We start from the raw sequence: 16,007 nt of genomic DNA, 5'->3' as shown, positions 1-16,007 counted from the left end.
TCAGTTATTTATTTGAAGAAATCCCTGGTTATTGTGGTTTATTGTAACTCTCCATTCCATCTTGTTCCCTATCTCTAGGAAATGACTGTCCAATAAAATTGTACACAAACAGGGCATTTCTTCCTGGGAATACACATTACCTTACTGACTTACAGTTTAGACTCAGTGTTAAAACCCATAGATGCCATTTCCCCCCCAAACACCGTGTGACCTCTGACAGTTTAAAGCAGGTGTTCATGATTCCTCTTCGCTGCAGTCTATTAGAAATACTTTTGGTGCCAACAACGCAGCTCCATTTAAAAACTGCTCTGACTGCGATTCACCGACAGAAACCGATCACATGATATCTCTATGGTTTTCAGGGATGCCTTTACTACATGTATTTCTGGTACATGCTGGGTTGACAGAGGGATCGAAGTGCGTATATAGGGGGTATAACACCACCGTACAAGTCAAACATTTCAAGAAAGACAGGGGCAAAGTCTTGGATTTATATTTGTTAGTAACTGACTTTCATATGGTAAAGAGGAGGGAGCATAAAGAGGATAGAAAACTAGGATTATAGACAACCATTACTGCTTAGGGCTGCGATTGATTTAGTAAATCAGTGATTGTTGTCACAACATCCTACAGCACCGTGTAGGATCATCTCATGTCTTGTCCGACCAAGCGTCCACAACCTGGGACATCTCGAGTGGAAACTACAGTTTGAGACGAAGAAAAGCAGAAAATTATTATATTTGAGAAGCTATAGGGCAGAAAATGTTTCACATTTTTGTGATTAATTAACTAATTTTCTGTCAAGGTGCACCAAAATATGCTGCTCAGTTCTCCCCCCACCCCATCTCCCAAACTTCCAGTAAGTCCTGTCCAACCAAACCTCCCATGCTGCAATAATACCTAGTATTACTTAGTCTGTGGTGATTTGACTAAACACAAACTTCATTTGGGACCATGTTCTACTTGAGAACAGTATAAACTAAAATAACGAGGTTCTTACAATGAGTTTGACCCAGGGCGCCACCACAAGAAAAGACCAGACTTAGTTGATATTATATTTTAATGGTGAACACAACATAACACATTAATACCTAATCAAACTGATTAGACATGACCTATGGATCTGAGAGGTGCTTATAGGGACCTCCTTTATATTTACGATGAGGTGTCCTTTAGGAGGCATTGGCAGCTATTTTCCATCTTTGAAGCCACTGTTTAAAAGTCATTCCTCCTTTACTGGCTTCAGGGAGGACATGCTGGACTGGTTGATCCCACCTTGTATAAAACACACAAAACAGAGAGAGTTAAGCAGAGAGCTAGACCATAGATTCGTAAGTAAAAGTAAAAAAAAAAAAAACACTAAAATAAAAAGAAGTTATCGCTTAAGTTTAATTTTTTTAACAATTCATAAGTCAAGGTGTAATTTTCTTTTATTTGGTCATTTTACTCAACACATTTTAATAAGAGCATTTTAATGTTGAAATATGCCAAATAAATACAAAATCACATGATAAAAAAGGAAGCTGAATTCAATGTACTGAGTTCCATTGTTACACCATCAAAATTGAAGTTGGTTGTATGGTACAAAATAGCAGCACTGAACAAAATTTTGTTAGACAATGCAACCATACATTAATATATAATCAAAGTATAATTTCAGTGAAATACCAATGAGCTCATTGTTTCAACGTGATTTTGTCTTGTAGGTTGTCGGACACAACGGCTGGTTCCACAGTAAACAGCTCAATGAATATGTTCACTTACTTTTAATGATCTTTAATGACATGTAATGTAATGTAATGTAATATCACACCAAATTCCAGTCGGAAAATAGTAGGGTTTGGACAAATTGCACAATTTTACTTTTTCCGGTTCTAGCAGCTGTCCAGCAGCAACAAGGCTCCTTCAAATTCTCCTGAATGTGGTTTGAGCTTCTTAGCTGTTAAATTACTCACCACAAATCTTGCCTGCATAACATTGCCTCTGTCAGAATATGATCTTATGAAAGCTGCTTGTTGGGCACATAAACAATGGTGAAACTATGACAATAGACCCCAGTTGAATTCTCCTCTCCAGACATTTCTGACTGCCATAACAATGCTAAATGCGATGGATCCATTGGTATCTCCTTCAGAAATGTGCCTCACCAGTATGAGATGGCTGTTTTGACTTGGTCTCCATAGGCTATCCCCTGTGCACAACGTTGGGTGAGGCCTCGGACTCTTGGTACCAGACTCTTCAGAAGCTTCTGATCCTCCTGTACAACTCTGGACAGCAAGGCTGAGAGACACAATGGGGACAGACAGCAGATTTGTTGTTACTAAAATGGATCACAGCTCCTAAACCTTCTTTTTGCTAAGTTGACATAAATTCATCATCAAGTTGTAGACATGCAAACAAAAACGGCACTTGGGTATAACAGAAAAATATGCTCTGTAGATAAGTTCCTCTGATTACCTTTTTGATCAGATGCATGCAACATTTCTGTTTCCTTCTGTATTTTCTGAAGAGTAGCAGAGTGAAGTTGCAATAACTGACGGAGGAAACGTAACTCAAGCTGCTGAGAGCGAGCGTGTGAACACAAATCCTCTGGAGCCTAAAGGGCAAGAAGGAGATACATTAGTCTGGGTCAAAGAACAAGAAAGCAAGTTACAGTGAATTCCATTACAAATAAAATATACATTAGATCAAATCAAAACGTATACAATTGTTTGGTAAACTAGAGGACGCTCTCTAGAAGCAAAGTCAGAGTGGCCTAGAGTAAACAGGTTTCCACTACCAAACATTAAATGCAAAGTTATGCAGCAAAATTTAATTAAGATGGAAAGTAAAATGCTGAGTTCAAGTGTTTTGTTACACTGTTAGAATTTGAGGAATGATAGTGACACTGGATCCAAAAGATACAAGTAACTGAGCCATAAGTTCTATAATGATGAGCTGATTCCAAAGATGTAAAATAAGAACGAGTACAACATTCAATCTATAAAACTGAATGGTTTAATGTCACAACTAATGGATGGGGGAGCTGTTCAACAGAGCCATAAGTAGCAATAACCACAGACACACTTCCTTTCAAAAGAAAAACTGAGACTGCATGTATTGTGTTGGGGGACATTATTAGAACAATACTAATAGAAGTGGTATTTTTCTGTTTTATTTCATTTAGTATAAATGTTGTTCAGTCTTAAGGAGACCTTGCTGATATTTTATACGTCAACACTCACCTTGTACAGTGGGAAGGCCAGGCTCTGACACATGCTACTGAAGGATGAGGACTGCAGGCGATGGATGGACAGGGATGATGCAGGGATTCTCTGCATTCTGAAACAGGGAGATCTATTTTTCTTCCACAGTTGTCAGCACTTGATGAAAAATAACTTTTCTTGTGCACTCTACTCTAAAGTCAAATGCTTTAGACGACTGCAGGTGGAACCATGTGCTTACCACTGATGAAATAAGGTATTTTACTGACAGATGTTTTTGCTCTGCTTCTCTCCTCCGCCTCCGTCCATGAATTTGTAATTTAAAACCAAATCAAAGTACTACTGATTTCCTCAGTTTTTGTATTAGTTTAGGAAACTTTTTGTGCAATGAAAATAAAATGTAATTGTTTATGTGCAGATCTGAATGAAGTTTAGCCATTTCAGTAGCAGACCGCTTTCTCTTACCCTTCAACAGTCCTGCGGTCCAGAGCAAAGAGGGAAACCATTCCAAACTGTCTGGCATCTTTTGAAATAGAGTTCCTTAGGCTGTTGGCTGCAGCAGTGACGTCATCAAACTGTGGCACCAGCTTATTCTGGAGGAAATCCTGTAACTGAACATAACAGAGGGATAGACGTCTCAAAAAATATCCAGAAATTTCATTCTTCGTGACAAGTTTTTAAAGCAAAAGAGACCAAATCATTTCTTTCATCGCAGCATTGAACAAATTCTATGAACAATCTGTACTTAGTTGTCACAGATGTAGAACATCCTCACCTCTCTGTGCAGGTGGATGAACTCTGTCTTGGCCGTGGAGTTCCCTTTAATCAGACTTCTGATCTCCTCCTGTCTGAGAACCTGCAGAGACAGAACCCAACAACAACACCGATGATTTAGGTTTCACACATTTTTACAGCTCTGCATTTCAAGTTGATACGAATCTGGTTAATCAAGATGCACCTCTCATCACAATAGAGTTCTTACAGACTGAGATTTTTATAGCATGATAACCGTCTCAAAAAATATCACAGTAACGCGCTATCTGGTATTTCACAATTATCATGAGTTATAATGACCCTTAAAAGGAATGAAAACAGAAGCGTTATCGATTGACCATGTTTGTTTCCATGTTACCAGAAGTGCAGGAGGAAGTACTCACATCCTTTGCTTAAGTAAAACTAATTATAGCTCACTGTAAGAGTTACTCTGTTACAGTTATCATTTTTTATACTCAACAAAATGCTTGATTCAATAGTGACGTTAAAAAGCCAAATGACAAGTCTTATACTGTCAATTGTGACTCACCACCAGCTGTCTGAAGTCCAGAATGCTTTGCCACTGGCTGCGGAGGTTTCTGAGAGCCTCCTGGCGGCTTCTAGCGTGTTGGTCCAGTTGCACACAGCGATCTCTGATGTGATCTCTGGCTGCTGCCTTCATCACACCCTGGAGTTCCAGCTCTACAACGGACCTGACAACAACACAGAGATCAAATCAATCTTTAATTTGGGTTATTCTTGCAAATGGAAACACAGATAATTCCAGGAATTTTTTTTAAACAGAGGAAAAACAAATAATGAGAATAGGTTACACTTTAAGGAGAGTTATGAGGATATTTTACCCTCAACTATACATTTATTTGAAAGAAAACTCCAGCTGCTATAGTGGGCTAAAATCCAAAATCCACCTGTCCCGGTGTCTTTAGAGGGAGGCAGCAGTTTTGGGGAAAGATAGAAAGCTGGGCCCGACGTCCAAGTCAGATTTCAGGCCCAGTAGATGCCATGTTAAGTTCGTCATTTTAACCTCTTAGTGATAGATTATTACTAATCTAGCAGCGCCTTGGGTCATGTAGAGTTCAGTAACCTAAAAGTCAATATTAAGTTACCTATGATATTATGGGCTGATGTGTTGTCATATTTCTTGTCAAAGGTGTTTGATTGACCATTACTAATGGACTAGAACAGAATAGAAAATGTTTCAAGTGATTTTTAATCTTTGAATATACCCCCTTCTGGATTGTATGACCTGGTCAATAAACGACATTGAGTGGACTCACATCGCCAAAGTGTCATTGTTGAGTTCATCAGCAATGCAAGACACTTCCAGCTCAGCCTCCTTCTTGCGGGCCTGCAGTTGATTTTTGAGCTGCTGGACTCTGGAGCGAGTCTGGGCCAGTTCCACCAAACTTTGCTCGACATCCTCCCAAGCATCCTGGAAAAGCACAGAAAAATATATTACAAAAACACATGAGCATGTGTTGTTTTAGTCTGAACTTTCTGAATATTAATTGTATGCTAGTGTTTAAGTTAAAAACCTGTAAGAGGGTCTTGACCGGGGGCAACTCATTATCCTCTTCTGCTGACAAGTCCAGCAGGTGATTGCTGTCATAGCGGAACCTGTAATAAACAGGCCAAAAAAGGTACTGTAGCAAAAACAATTTTTTATTAAATAATCTGAAAACATGTCATTAATATGGTGGGGTTTCTTACCGCAGAGCTGTCACATCCCGAGTCACATTCAGAGAAGCCAGTTTGTCCTCCAGTTCCTTCTGTTCTCTGGAAGCCAAATATTGTAATGCTGACAGAACATGGTTTGGAGGGTAACCACCCAACACGTTCTGATGCAAAAACAAGAAACAACATGGTCACTCAAACTGAAAATTAAAGACATAAATACCAAATAATGTAAGGGGAAAATCACACCAACCTCCACAGCACTCAACCAGTACTGAAACATGGCAGTCCTCTGTTCACGGGTCATACTGAGATGGAAAGAGTAAATAAGCTATTAATTTTAAAAAAAGTTGAACATATTGTAAAAGCAACAGTACTTGACTTCTCGAAAACTGTTATCCACTGTAGTCCTTACTGTTTGGCTGCTGAGTGCCCCGTTTTCAGTTCACTCTCTTGTAAAGACTGATAGAAGTGGACCCTGTCGTCGCACAGCTCTCTGACTTCACGCTGACAGAAGAAAATAAAATGAATTATGATAATTTCCTTCTATCAGCAGCTGATATAGTACAGACATTGCAATCAGATGACTCAAATGTTTGTCTTGACCATCTCTTCTTTTCTAAGTATCTAAAGTGAAAAGACCAGCAGTCATTTTTTGCCATTCTGATTTGTCTCTAATGTCCACACATACTATTTATTTTAACACGGCACCTGTTAGATAAACTTCACTTTAAACTCTACTCAGTAAAATACAGAACAAATTTAGGCAGCTCTCACCATGACTTGCGCTTCCGAGGTGGATTTGGAGTTGAGGTTGTCACCATCACTGCTACTTGAAGACTTATCAAACAGAACCTCAATCTCTGCTTTCCTACAACATACAATGCAGATGATTTTTTTATTGAATATGAACTACTATCTGATTTACATGCATTTGTACATCAGATCAATTTAGTAATTTCCATATGGCTTCAACTTTAATTTTCCCTGCCTCACCTGGCCATCTGTTCCAGTGCCTGACAGTGCACACTGATCTTTTGTGTATCATCAGACAGCACATTGCAGCCCAGGACACAGCGCTGCCTGAAGGCCTGGAGGAGCAGCTCTCTGCGCCGACTATCCTCCACCTGGGACCAGGTACGACTGATAGATTGTTCTGTTGAACAATGACAGAATTAACAGTCTAATGCAAAGTCACTTTATTTTACATTTGTGAAATAGATAAATATTTATATTTTACATGCACCCAATGTATTTAAAGCATATAACCTTATTTAAATACTGTCAAAAAATATGACCCACTTCCACAGCATGTAATGGACTAACCTTGTGTGGCCAGCTGTTCCTCGGTTCCACTGATCTGTGAGTCCAGGTGACTGATCTCAGCCTTCATCTGCTCGATCTTCCTCTGAAGCTCTCTCTGCTTTGCAGCCTCACTCTGGCCCTCAGTCTGCTTTAGCTGCACATGCAAAAAAAAACCACCAGTAGGTTAAAGCACATATCATTTAACTAATGGTTTTAATACAGCAATTCAAAATATCCACATAGTGTATCATTCAGAGTGTGACTACTGGTGAGAAATGAACAGGGAAAGAAAACAAGTTGTGGCCTACCTCTTTGTCCTGGAGTACTTTGTACCTTGAAAATCAAAATGTCAAGGAATTTACTAGACAACCGCTAAACAGACAGTGGTCCCAGCTGCGTGGGGAAATTCAGCGTAACTGAACGTTTGAAGTTTTCATTATAGCGTACAGATACAAGCTTGAAAATGTTTTTTTTGTGTGCCCTTAAGTCAGGTTTTCTAAAAATGTCTGGGAAAAAGGCTGTTTTACAGATAAAATATATATCAGTGCTATACAAACTACAGAATTGTGACACTGTTTTAAAACGGTGCTGTACTTCCCTTTCTTGTCACTTATCGGCTGAAACACAAGCCAATACAATATATCTAGTATGAGTTAATATTGACAGATGTATCATCCAGGTGAAATTACCAGTCTGGATCTGGGTAACATGGACATTATACTGACTGTGGACGGTTTGAATCTGAAAGGATACCACTGCAGATTCCCACGCATGATCCTCACGTTCCTGGAAAAGCAGAAACAGGCAATAAGCTACAATCAAGTGTAAATAAGGATGATATTCAATTTATTTTAGGGACTAAGATATTTATCAGATGCTATATATATATATATATATATATATATATATATATATATATAGAAAGAGAGAGAGAGAGAGAGAGAGAGAGAGAGAGAGAGAGAGAGATTATGAGAAGGGATACAATAAATCAACAGTACTCTAACCATAAATAAATGATCCATAGGATAAAGAACCGGAAAGTGCTCAGACTGACCTCTGATGGAAGACGTGTTCGATGGCATATTTCCATATTGACTTCCCTGTCCCAACACAGAGCCTAGAAAACAAATGACCAGCGTTAGTTCAACTCTGGAAGGCAGATGTTGCCTGTAACGACCTGTGCTCTTCAGTATCAGGTACAGTGGGAGATCAGGAGACAGGTGGATACACACGTTTTGAAGTAGCTGTCATTTGGCAGACTGTCCGGGGGCAGGTTGAACTCTTCTGTCGCCCATCGCCTCAGCTCCTGGACGAGACTCCTGTCCGCCATCACAACAACAAGCTAGCTGCTGCGGCTAATCTCAGTTAGTCTCACCGAGCCACTGATACCTGGTGTAACGTTGTTAATCACAATCCTTTGTCTGTCGCTGCCCTTAAATAAAACATGTCTCTCAGTTAATAAACTTACTTTCACCCGGTTATTGGTTATATATTTTCTGAAATAATCAAACTTTCAACTTCCCGCCGGTTGACCTTATTTCCGGTGACGAATGGTCATATCCGCGGACACAGCGCCGCCGCTGGTGGAAGTTGGTTATTGTCGATTGTTGTTGATGAGCAGTTCCATTCTGACTCCAAACTTAACCATTGGCTATTTATAGAGCTGAACCCAGAACAGTTTAGACACGAACCAAAAGTTATGTACTTTTCAACATACAATTGTTGAAGCTGCTTCAGGTGTAGTTATTTAACTTTACCACATTATGATGGCGGCTGTACTTCTGTTCGACTCTCTCACATTATAGAGATTTTGTTTATGTCCTTTTCAGTCTGCCCTCATTGGTATAGGTAAAATGGTTCAAGAAAAATAAGACCTCAACTGAATTTTTTTTAACATTACTGTATAAATAATATCTGAAATTTATCGTGAAAACAGTAAAGCATGATTTCATATTATGTAAATGAGCTGCATTTGTATTCCGGCTACAAAATTATAGTTGTTAACCACTATAAAACATAATCTAACAATATAATTGCAACTAAATTAGATCAAGTTTGAAAAAATAGATGGAAAAAAAGGAACTAAACACAAAGTCACACCTTGTTTTATTTTGTCCTTAACTACAAAGAATCAATCGTGTAGTGTACGTCTCAATGCACAGCATTAGACTTTCAAAACACAAGAGGAAACTGCATAATTTCAACTAACTACTTTTCAAGCTTAGTAGTCGCAGGATCACGGTAAACATGGTGCACACACTGTAGAAGGCTTAGTAGGTGATTCTGTTTAGTTTGTATGTTTAAGTCCTATTTTTCTCCATTGAATCTAATTTCTCCAATACAGATGATTCATACACTGAATGTTGACCATATAACAAGTGCATTAAATAAATTAAACCTGAGTTAAACAAAACCTAAAAATGCTCTCCCCACATTTAAAGTCCGAAGTACTGAAAACATTATCACAACATTTTTAAGGCCCATGATTATTTGTTACAAAAAATACAAAATGGAAAATAACCCATATTTTTAAAAAGTAAAGAAAAATAACAATCACAGTGAGAGCATACGTGTCAAAAAGAATTTCCCAAACAAATGTTAGTGTCAAAAATATATATCTCAGTTGTTCCTGCTGCCTTTTCCTCGGTGAAAAATGTCCCAAGATGCCTCAGATTGTAATGTCTGTCCTTAGCACCATGTTTATGAATAGTCCATTGATGACGCTGTGATCCACTCAAAGTTGAATTTCTAAACAGCGGTTTGAAGTTACCGTATCCTGGTGAAGAGATTTAAAACTGATACAGATTCCTGAAACAAAAGAAACAGAAACTCAGATAATTATTTTTCAGATTTACGGAGAGTACTGAATATTATTCCAACACAAAGTGCTGTCTCACCTTCGTTGACCTTGTTTTGTTGAAAACATTCCAGAAGCGTAGGGTCTCATCTCCAGCTCCTGTCACTATCGCCTCGCCATCCGGGGACATCGCCTGAAAACATAAAACATTTATGAGGCTGCTGCCAGATTTTCTGGCAAAGATGGCTGGTTTTTAGAATTAATGTGACCAGCACTGAAATCTCATACATATACTGACCAGGTAGAGGACTCTGTACGAGTGTCCTGTGAGCTTGGCCACCTGAGTGAGAGCCGGATATTTCCACACCAAGATCTGGTTCTGAGAATAGCCATGGGTGCTCACCTGAAAAGAGATACATAATTATAATCCATGGTTCTGTGAAAACTGTGCTGTGTGTAAAATGATATCTGTTAAACATAACCCCATTCAGTTAGAAACTATTGAATTACTGCAAACGACCCCTATTGTGTACAGACAGTTGTTCTCAACAATGCATCCTACACTGTGTGAAAGTGAAAGGGCATGCTTCCCCCAGAGCAAAGAGTTCACAGTATCACAACCTTATACGAAGAACACCATTGAGGTTTAAGATCCTCGGTTAAGGAGGCAAAAGAATAAAGATGTAATTGGCGATACAACACGCCCTCTAATTGTTTCATGTGTTAATATAAATGTGCCTTGATATCCAAAGTAACAGTGATGGTGACTTTAAGAGTTTATAAAGAGTTGTAATCTAAAATTAAGCAGTGTAAGTAAAAAGACTGATATCAATGTAAAAGATCTTTACAAATTCAAATGAATCAGGCACAAATAGAAATAGACAAAGACAAAATAATCAATTGCATAAGTATTGTCCTTATTTGCTGTACTACAAATGTGTCCAGTGTGTATCTAGAGTCACTCACCAGCTCATTAGCATGCTTGGACCAGGCCAGGTTGCAGACCTGTGAGCCTGTGTCCATACATTGCAGCGGCTGCGATGTCAGAGTGTTCCAAAATCGGATGCAGCGGTCGGCAGTGCCGCCTCCAGACGCCAGCAGGCCGTGCTGATGGGGGGACCAGGCGATGGCTTTAACTGCGGCCAGGTGATCCATGTAGGTCTGCACTGGGCTCAGCGAGGAGTGGTTCCACACCAGCAGCTGACGTGACAGAATGACAAATCAAACCTTTATTAATGAGTAACTCATTTATAAAACAGATAAATAAAGACAGAGACAGGATTATCAATATATATAAATATATCAACTGCACCTTGTTGTCATTTCCACCAGAAGCGAGCAGCTGATGGTCAGTGCTCCACTTTAACCCACACACTTCCTGTCTGTGTCCCTGCAGCCGCCTCTCTGACTGCAGTGGAGGCGTCCGTATGTCTCTTTGAAGGATCATACGATCACGGCTTCCTGAGGACAACTGGTCTGCATTCCACGCTAAAGCTCCTTTAGAGACAGAAAAATGTCCTTTATACTACTTTGAACACACTTTCAAAATAAGACTAAAAACCTTATTTTCAAAAGACATCTATCAATTATGAAGAATATCAGGTATTTATTTGACCTACTGCTTTTTTATTTCAAATAATTGGTTTGTATTGTGTCTTTAAGATTCCTTTTGAGGCATGATCCTCACGTTGTGTCTGTAAACACAGAAACTGTTCCTACCAACTCTGGCTGTGTGTCCTTCCAAGGCAAAGAGTTTCTTCCCAGCGCCTGCGTCCCAGATCTGAACATATCCTTTGTGAGTTCCCACTGCGACCAAGTTACCCTAAAAACAGAAAGAATCATTTGACAAACAAAAACAATTTTTACCAAACGGTCTGATGGCAGTCAGCTGTGTATTTACCCTTTCAGACCAGCCAACTGATGTGACCGAGTCTCCCTCCACTGACAGATCACACAACCTCGTTACCTGCGGAAAAGCCAGATTAACTATTGTACAGCAAAATAATGAATTCTTCTAAAAAATACAAATACGTTTTTTTAAGTGTATTACCTGGCTGGTACAGGCACTCCACAGGTAAACACATGTGCCCAGCCCGACACTGAGGACGTTGAGGGAGGACCAGTCCACTAAGTTGAGATAGAAGTCATCCTGCAGCTCTGGAGCATCGAGCACCTTAAAGGGGATCTTTGAGAACTTGCGTGTTGGCTTCCTCGGCGAACGTAACAATTTTTGACTGAAGCGGAAAATGTTGGACAAGATGAAATCCTGATGCTTAAATGTATGTGTTTCTCTTTACAATGCAATCCACAAAAACCATTACCTTTTGTTGCTGACAGGTGATAAGGAGTATGGCGAGATGTTTGTGCCATTGTCAAGAGACTTTGTTTCTGTGTTGAGTGAATACTGTAAAGAATACAAAGGCAGACATTATATTTTCTACCAGCTTCATTGTTCTACTCTATGATTTTGTAGTTTTGCTCCTGTTTAGGACTCCAAGAGCATATTCCATTTGTGTCTGTTCGGATGTGATAAATGTGCCACATAATTCAGTAAATACAGTAAGTGGTGTGAGATGAGAGGTTCATACAGTGAAGAGACTCCTCGTTTCAGGGGTGGATGGCTGCAGACGTCTGTCCTCCGTCTGCGGGTCCTGGATTCTTTCTATTCCTGCTCCCAGCAGCTCATTCTTCAGCAAAGCAGAATAGGCCAGCCCATCTGCTGCACGCACAAAAATATAATGAGATTAATTTATAGTCTATAAACAAATATAATACCACAATCTTAGCTGTATATAGGAAACTAACAGAATTTCCAAAATAACCTTTAAAATGTTTACCTTTGACGTTATCAGTAGTGGCATCTTTAGATTTTCTGCTCTGAATTGGTGACTTTTCGTTTTCCTAATTAAAAAGCCATTGATGTCATTGATTTGAGGTAGACATAACATCCAAGTATCAACTTCACCCAGACACACTGTTACTATTTTGAATTGTGTAATATACATGAAAAAAATGTTCCTTGACAAAAGTCCAGACACAGAGCCCAATAACTTCCCCCACAATATGTTCTTACATTTATCCTGTGGAAGTTGATATTCCAGTTGGCCCCTGCTCTGGTGGGTATAAACCTGTCTCCAAGCTTACTGGGCGAGGATAATGGGGAACCAGTGGGTGTCCGACGGTGGAGACCGCGTGTCGATTTCTGCAAAACAAACACATTATCATAAAGTTTTTTTACGTCTTTAAGATTGGTCAATTTTTTAAAAGTTCTAATATACTGTTCAGTGTAAAGGTGTTAGGCACTTATGATGATCTGATTTTCATCCATCAGACAGTGTCATCAGAGGCCTCTGATCAGCCCTACATACAAATATCTTCGAGACAAAAAGGGGTCCTGCAACAGATGTTATGGCCCAGACAGAATCTTGAGACAGAAGACATTGACTGAGCGCCTAAAAACACAGAACAACTGAAGCCAGTTCTGCAAGATGCTTGAAACAATTTAACTGCTATCTACCTTGAAAAAGCGCAGAGTGTTACAAAGACAACTGATAATGTTTCAAAGGAAAAAATATTGATTTAGTTGTTTTGTTATACTGCAGATTGTATGAAGTTACCCGCAAATCGTGATCTATTCATGGAAATATCTTTTGAAACATCCTCACGTCACCTTTAGTGCCTCAAAGTTATGTTCAATACTGATTATTATCCAACACAACACTGACAAAGGTTTGGTGTAGGTGTGAAACATTGTGGACGATTAATGGCCACAAGAAATGGAAAGAGCAAAGAAAATAAATATTGGACTTACAGCAGGACTCAAGTTGTCATTTTGAATGTTAATTTGGCGGAAGAGGCGATGTTCATATTCTGGATCCATCCTCGACACTGATCCTACAGCCATAGAATGGGAAGGAATCCTGGCAAATACAAGAATGAAAACACATTCACAAATGGGTCTGGATCAGTGTTACTACTCTCGGATCTTTGACCTTTTCTCTATCGACTGACTTATATAAATAAACTTATATACAGTATAATACTTATGAGTCATGCAAGAATAGTGAGAAGGTTTAACACATAATTGATTGAAGTCAGATTCGTTTTGGTGTTTGTTATTCTGTTCTGTTCAAATCAGTCTTTAAGCTTAAAAGAAATAATAATATGACTTTTATCGTGATTATTATCGATATCAACTGGCATGATTATTTTTAACTTGATATAAATATCGACCTTATCGCCCACCCCTAGTATCTTATATTGAAGAATTACAAAAGGAATCTAAATGATTTAGCAGTATCCTGATTTCAATCTGTTAAACCAATATTTGTGGACTTACAATCCAACATGAAATAAAGACATTAGGATATTTTGAAGACATCTATTTGAGATTTAACTTGATAATAACGCTTCATTAAACCATTAAACCCTCATAGGAAGCTTAACATTAGAAACTGAAGTCTGTATGACTTAATATTTCACTAAAACGTTTCTAAAGAGCAGAATCACTAAATCAACCAGTGACTTTGAACCAGTTCGAATTTAAAGCTCGATAATGTCGTGAGAAGGACTGTGTTCACATTTCTATCTTCAGTCATGCTTCGATTTAAAACTCCTCGGCTAACTAGCTTTAGCAAACTTACCTCACGGCTAATTTGGCTAGCTGCTAACTTAGCAAGTGGTCGTGTTCACTTTGCAGCAGGGAACGTACCAGAGCCGCCGCGCAGCACCGCCCACAGACCGGACACCGACACAGGACTGAGATGTGATGGATCAGAGCAACAACTGATAATAATACAAGTAATTCACTGTCAGAGGAAGGTTTGTGTTTACTTCTGTTTATTGATGACGTGAAGAGGTGCATCATGGGATGTTTCAAACACACCCCTCTATCCGGTGACGTAACGGTTACGTCATGAATCAAAACACGGAAGAACAACTTTTTTTGTTATCAGTGTACGTTTTCCAGTATAATGGCAATTCATTAGTGTCATATATAGAAACACACAATTAACAACTCGAAAACTTGGATACTAACAAAAAGATCAATGAAAAATGACATGTAATGTCTGAAATGGGATTAAAAATCAAATCAAATATATATTTATGAGGCTTCTATTAATCATAAGGCGTCAAGGATACTTAGTAGACTAATATTGATGACTGTAAATGGAGGCTGTGTTCTGTGTGTCATGGTGTGTTTCATGCTGTGTTTTTTATTCAGGATTCCTCAGTGCTTTTAATTTTTTCCTAGAAACTGAAGTGTCGTGGCAGAGTTTCAAACATAGGGGGCGTAGTAGTTCCATTCTTAAACTCTCAAGGCACGTTGATTTGTAGACTGAACAAACTTTAAGCCTCGTGTACAGACGAACTTATATTTACCAGCCCTTGTCTTACAGGCTTATGGTTAACGACTTGAAATAAAACTCATATATGTGAATTCTGACCACCAACAACAGCACATTAAGATGATTATGATTTGTTCTGTGCAAAAAACAAAAGTTAAAGAATATGACATGATGACCAAGAGGATGAATTCACCTTCCACATTGTTTAGCACAGAACATGTTTTCTGCAGTGTGTATTTTAGTGTCTTGCTCAATGACACTTCGATAAGGTGGATGCCTGCTATCCATGGGATGATAGAATAATATTCCTCCCAACTACTCTTATTTTGCCATTAAGTCAGAATCAGCATCAGCATCAGAATTCTTTACTTGGCCAAGTATATATTCACATACAGGGTACTGACTTAGTGTTGTTGGTGCATAGGACATAAAACAACAATATATACAAGTAGACAAAGCATGAACTGAAAATTGGCAAAAGAGCAAATATTAACGTATAGCGAAACATTTAAATAAAAATAAGAGACCAATGTCTTATGAAATAGAAGAATAACTTATTTGGGCAGGTGCGGTACTATGGTGCAATGATTTGGAATTAGGGACACAATAAAAAACACTGCTTAGACAACACAGAACACTCCATGTGTTGGACAAAATCACAGTAGATCACCATTTTGTGTGGTTAGTGTTAATGAGCAGCTGGAATTTCTAAAATATGTTTCTTCTTTGGAGATCCAGGACAGTTTCAGTCGGTCTGCCCAATCATTCATTGGGCAGAAGCTGATGAACATGAGCTGATGAATTTTAGCAAGGAAATGGGTCAGTGAAAAATCTCCTACTTTAACACATTAATACAGTGACATTGTGAGTTGTTCCAATGGAAAAAAATGAGTGCCAAATTAAAAG

At 38.8% G+C, this 16,007-nt stretch overlaps 2 protein-coding genes across 3 annotated transcripts; both read right to left on the bottom strand.

The window, feature by feature from the left end:
* Positions 1–1,045: 1,045 nt before the first annotated feature.
* On the bottom strand, positions 1,046–8,500 carry haus5 (HAUS augmin-like complex, subunit 5). The gene is made up of 19 exons (XM_062394662.1): positions 8,189–8,500; positions 8,011–8,073; positions 7,710–7,742; positions 7,265–7,289; positions 6,978–7,110; positions 6,648–6,807; positions 6,429–6,522; positions 6,067–6,158; positions 5,905–5,959; positions 5,688–5,815; positions 5,513–5,594; positions 5,255–5,409; positions 4,507–4,669; positions 3,979–4,059; positions 3,669–3,814; positions 3,225–3,321; positions 2,458–2,596; positions 2,148–2,280; positions 1,046–1,275 (listed from the first exon to the last, which is right to left on the bottom strand). The coding sequence occupies exons 1-19, from the start codon at positions 8,284–8,286 to the stop codon at positions 1,173–1,175; spliced, it is 1,980 nt and encodes a 659-aa protein (XP_062250646.1). The 5' UTR covers positions 8,287–8,500; the 3' UTR covers positions 1,046–1,172.
* A 545-nt stretch (positions 8,501–9,045) lies between these two features.
* On the bottom strand, positions 9,046–14,626 carry LOC133961038 (fizzy-related protein homolog). Of its 2 annotated transcripts, none has more exons than XM_062395969.1 (14): positions 14,465–14,626; positions 13,565–13,673; positions 12,827–12,955; positions 12,591–12,654; positions 12,342–12,472; positions 12,075–12,157; positions 11,804–11,987; positions 11,654–11,719; positions 11,473–11,575; positions 11,066–11,250; positions 10,720–10,953; positions 10,052–10,156; positions 9,854–9,946; positions 9,046–9,764 (listed from the first exon to the last, which is right to left on the bottom strand). In XM_062395969.1, the coding sequence occupies exons 2-14, from the start codon at positions 13,655–13,657 to the stop codon at positions 9,723–9,725; spliced, it is 1,512 nt and encodes a 503-aa protein (XP_062251953.1). In that variant the 5' UTR covers positions 13,658–13,673; positions 14,465–14,626; the 3' UTR covers positions 9,046–9,722. The 2 variants fall into 2 exon arrangements, with proteins under 2 accessions (XP_062251953.1, XP_062251954.1); XM_062395970.1 differs by lacking the exon at positions 14,465–14,626 and adding an exon at positions 14,397–14,423.
* Between the last annotated feature and the right edge of the window lie 1,381 nt (positions 14,627–16,007).

Source organism: Platichthys flesus, chromosome 9 (assembly GCF_949316205.1).
Source record: "Platichthys flesus chromosome 9, fPlaFle2.1, whole genome shotgun sequence".
NCBI classification, from domain to species: domain Eukaryota; kingdom Metazoa; phylum Chordata; class Actinopteri; order Pleuronectiformes; family Pleuronectidae; genus Platichthys; species Platichthys flesus.
The sequence above is the reverse complement of the archived record's forward strand: the minus strand, read 5'-3'. Positions and strand labels throughout refer to the sequence as shown.

Coding starts and splice junctions, on each gene's coding strand:
- haus5 (XM_062394662.1), bottom strand. CDS start 8,286: ATGGCGGACAGGAGTCTCGTCCAGGAGCTGAGGCGATGGGCGACAGAA. Junction 6,523..6,647: donor GCACTGGAACAGATGGCCAG/GTGAGGCAGGGA, acceptor TGTATGTTGTAG/GAAAGCAGAGATTGAGGTTC. Junction 2,281..2,457: donor GCATGCATCTGATCAAAAAG/GTAATCAGAGGA, acceptor TGTGTCTCTCAG/CCTTGCTGTCCAGAGTTGTA.
- LOC133961038 (XM_062395969.1), bottom strand. CDS start 13,657: ATGGCTGTAGGATCAGTGTCGAGGATGGATCCAGAATATGAACATCGC. Junction 12,956..13,564: donor ATGACAACTTGAGTCCTGCT/GTAAGTCCAATA, acceptor TTTGTTTTGCAG/AAATCGACACGCGGTCTCCA. Junction 11,988..12,074: donor TCACCTGTCAGCAACAAAAG/GTAATGGTTTTT, acceptor TTTCCGCTTCAG/TCAAAAATTGTTACGTTCGC.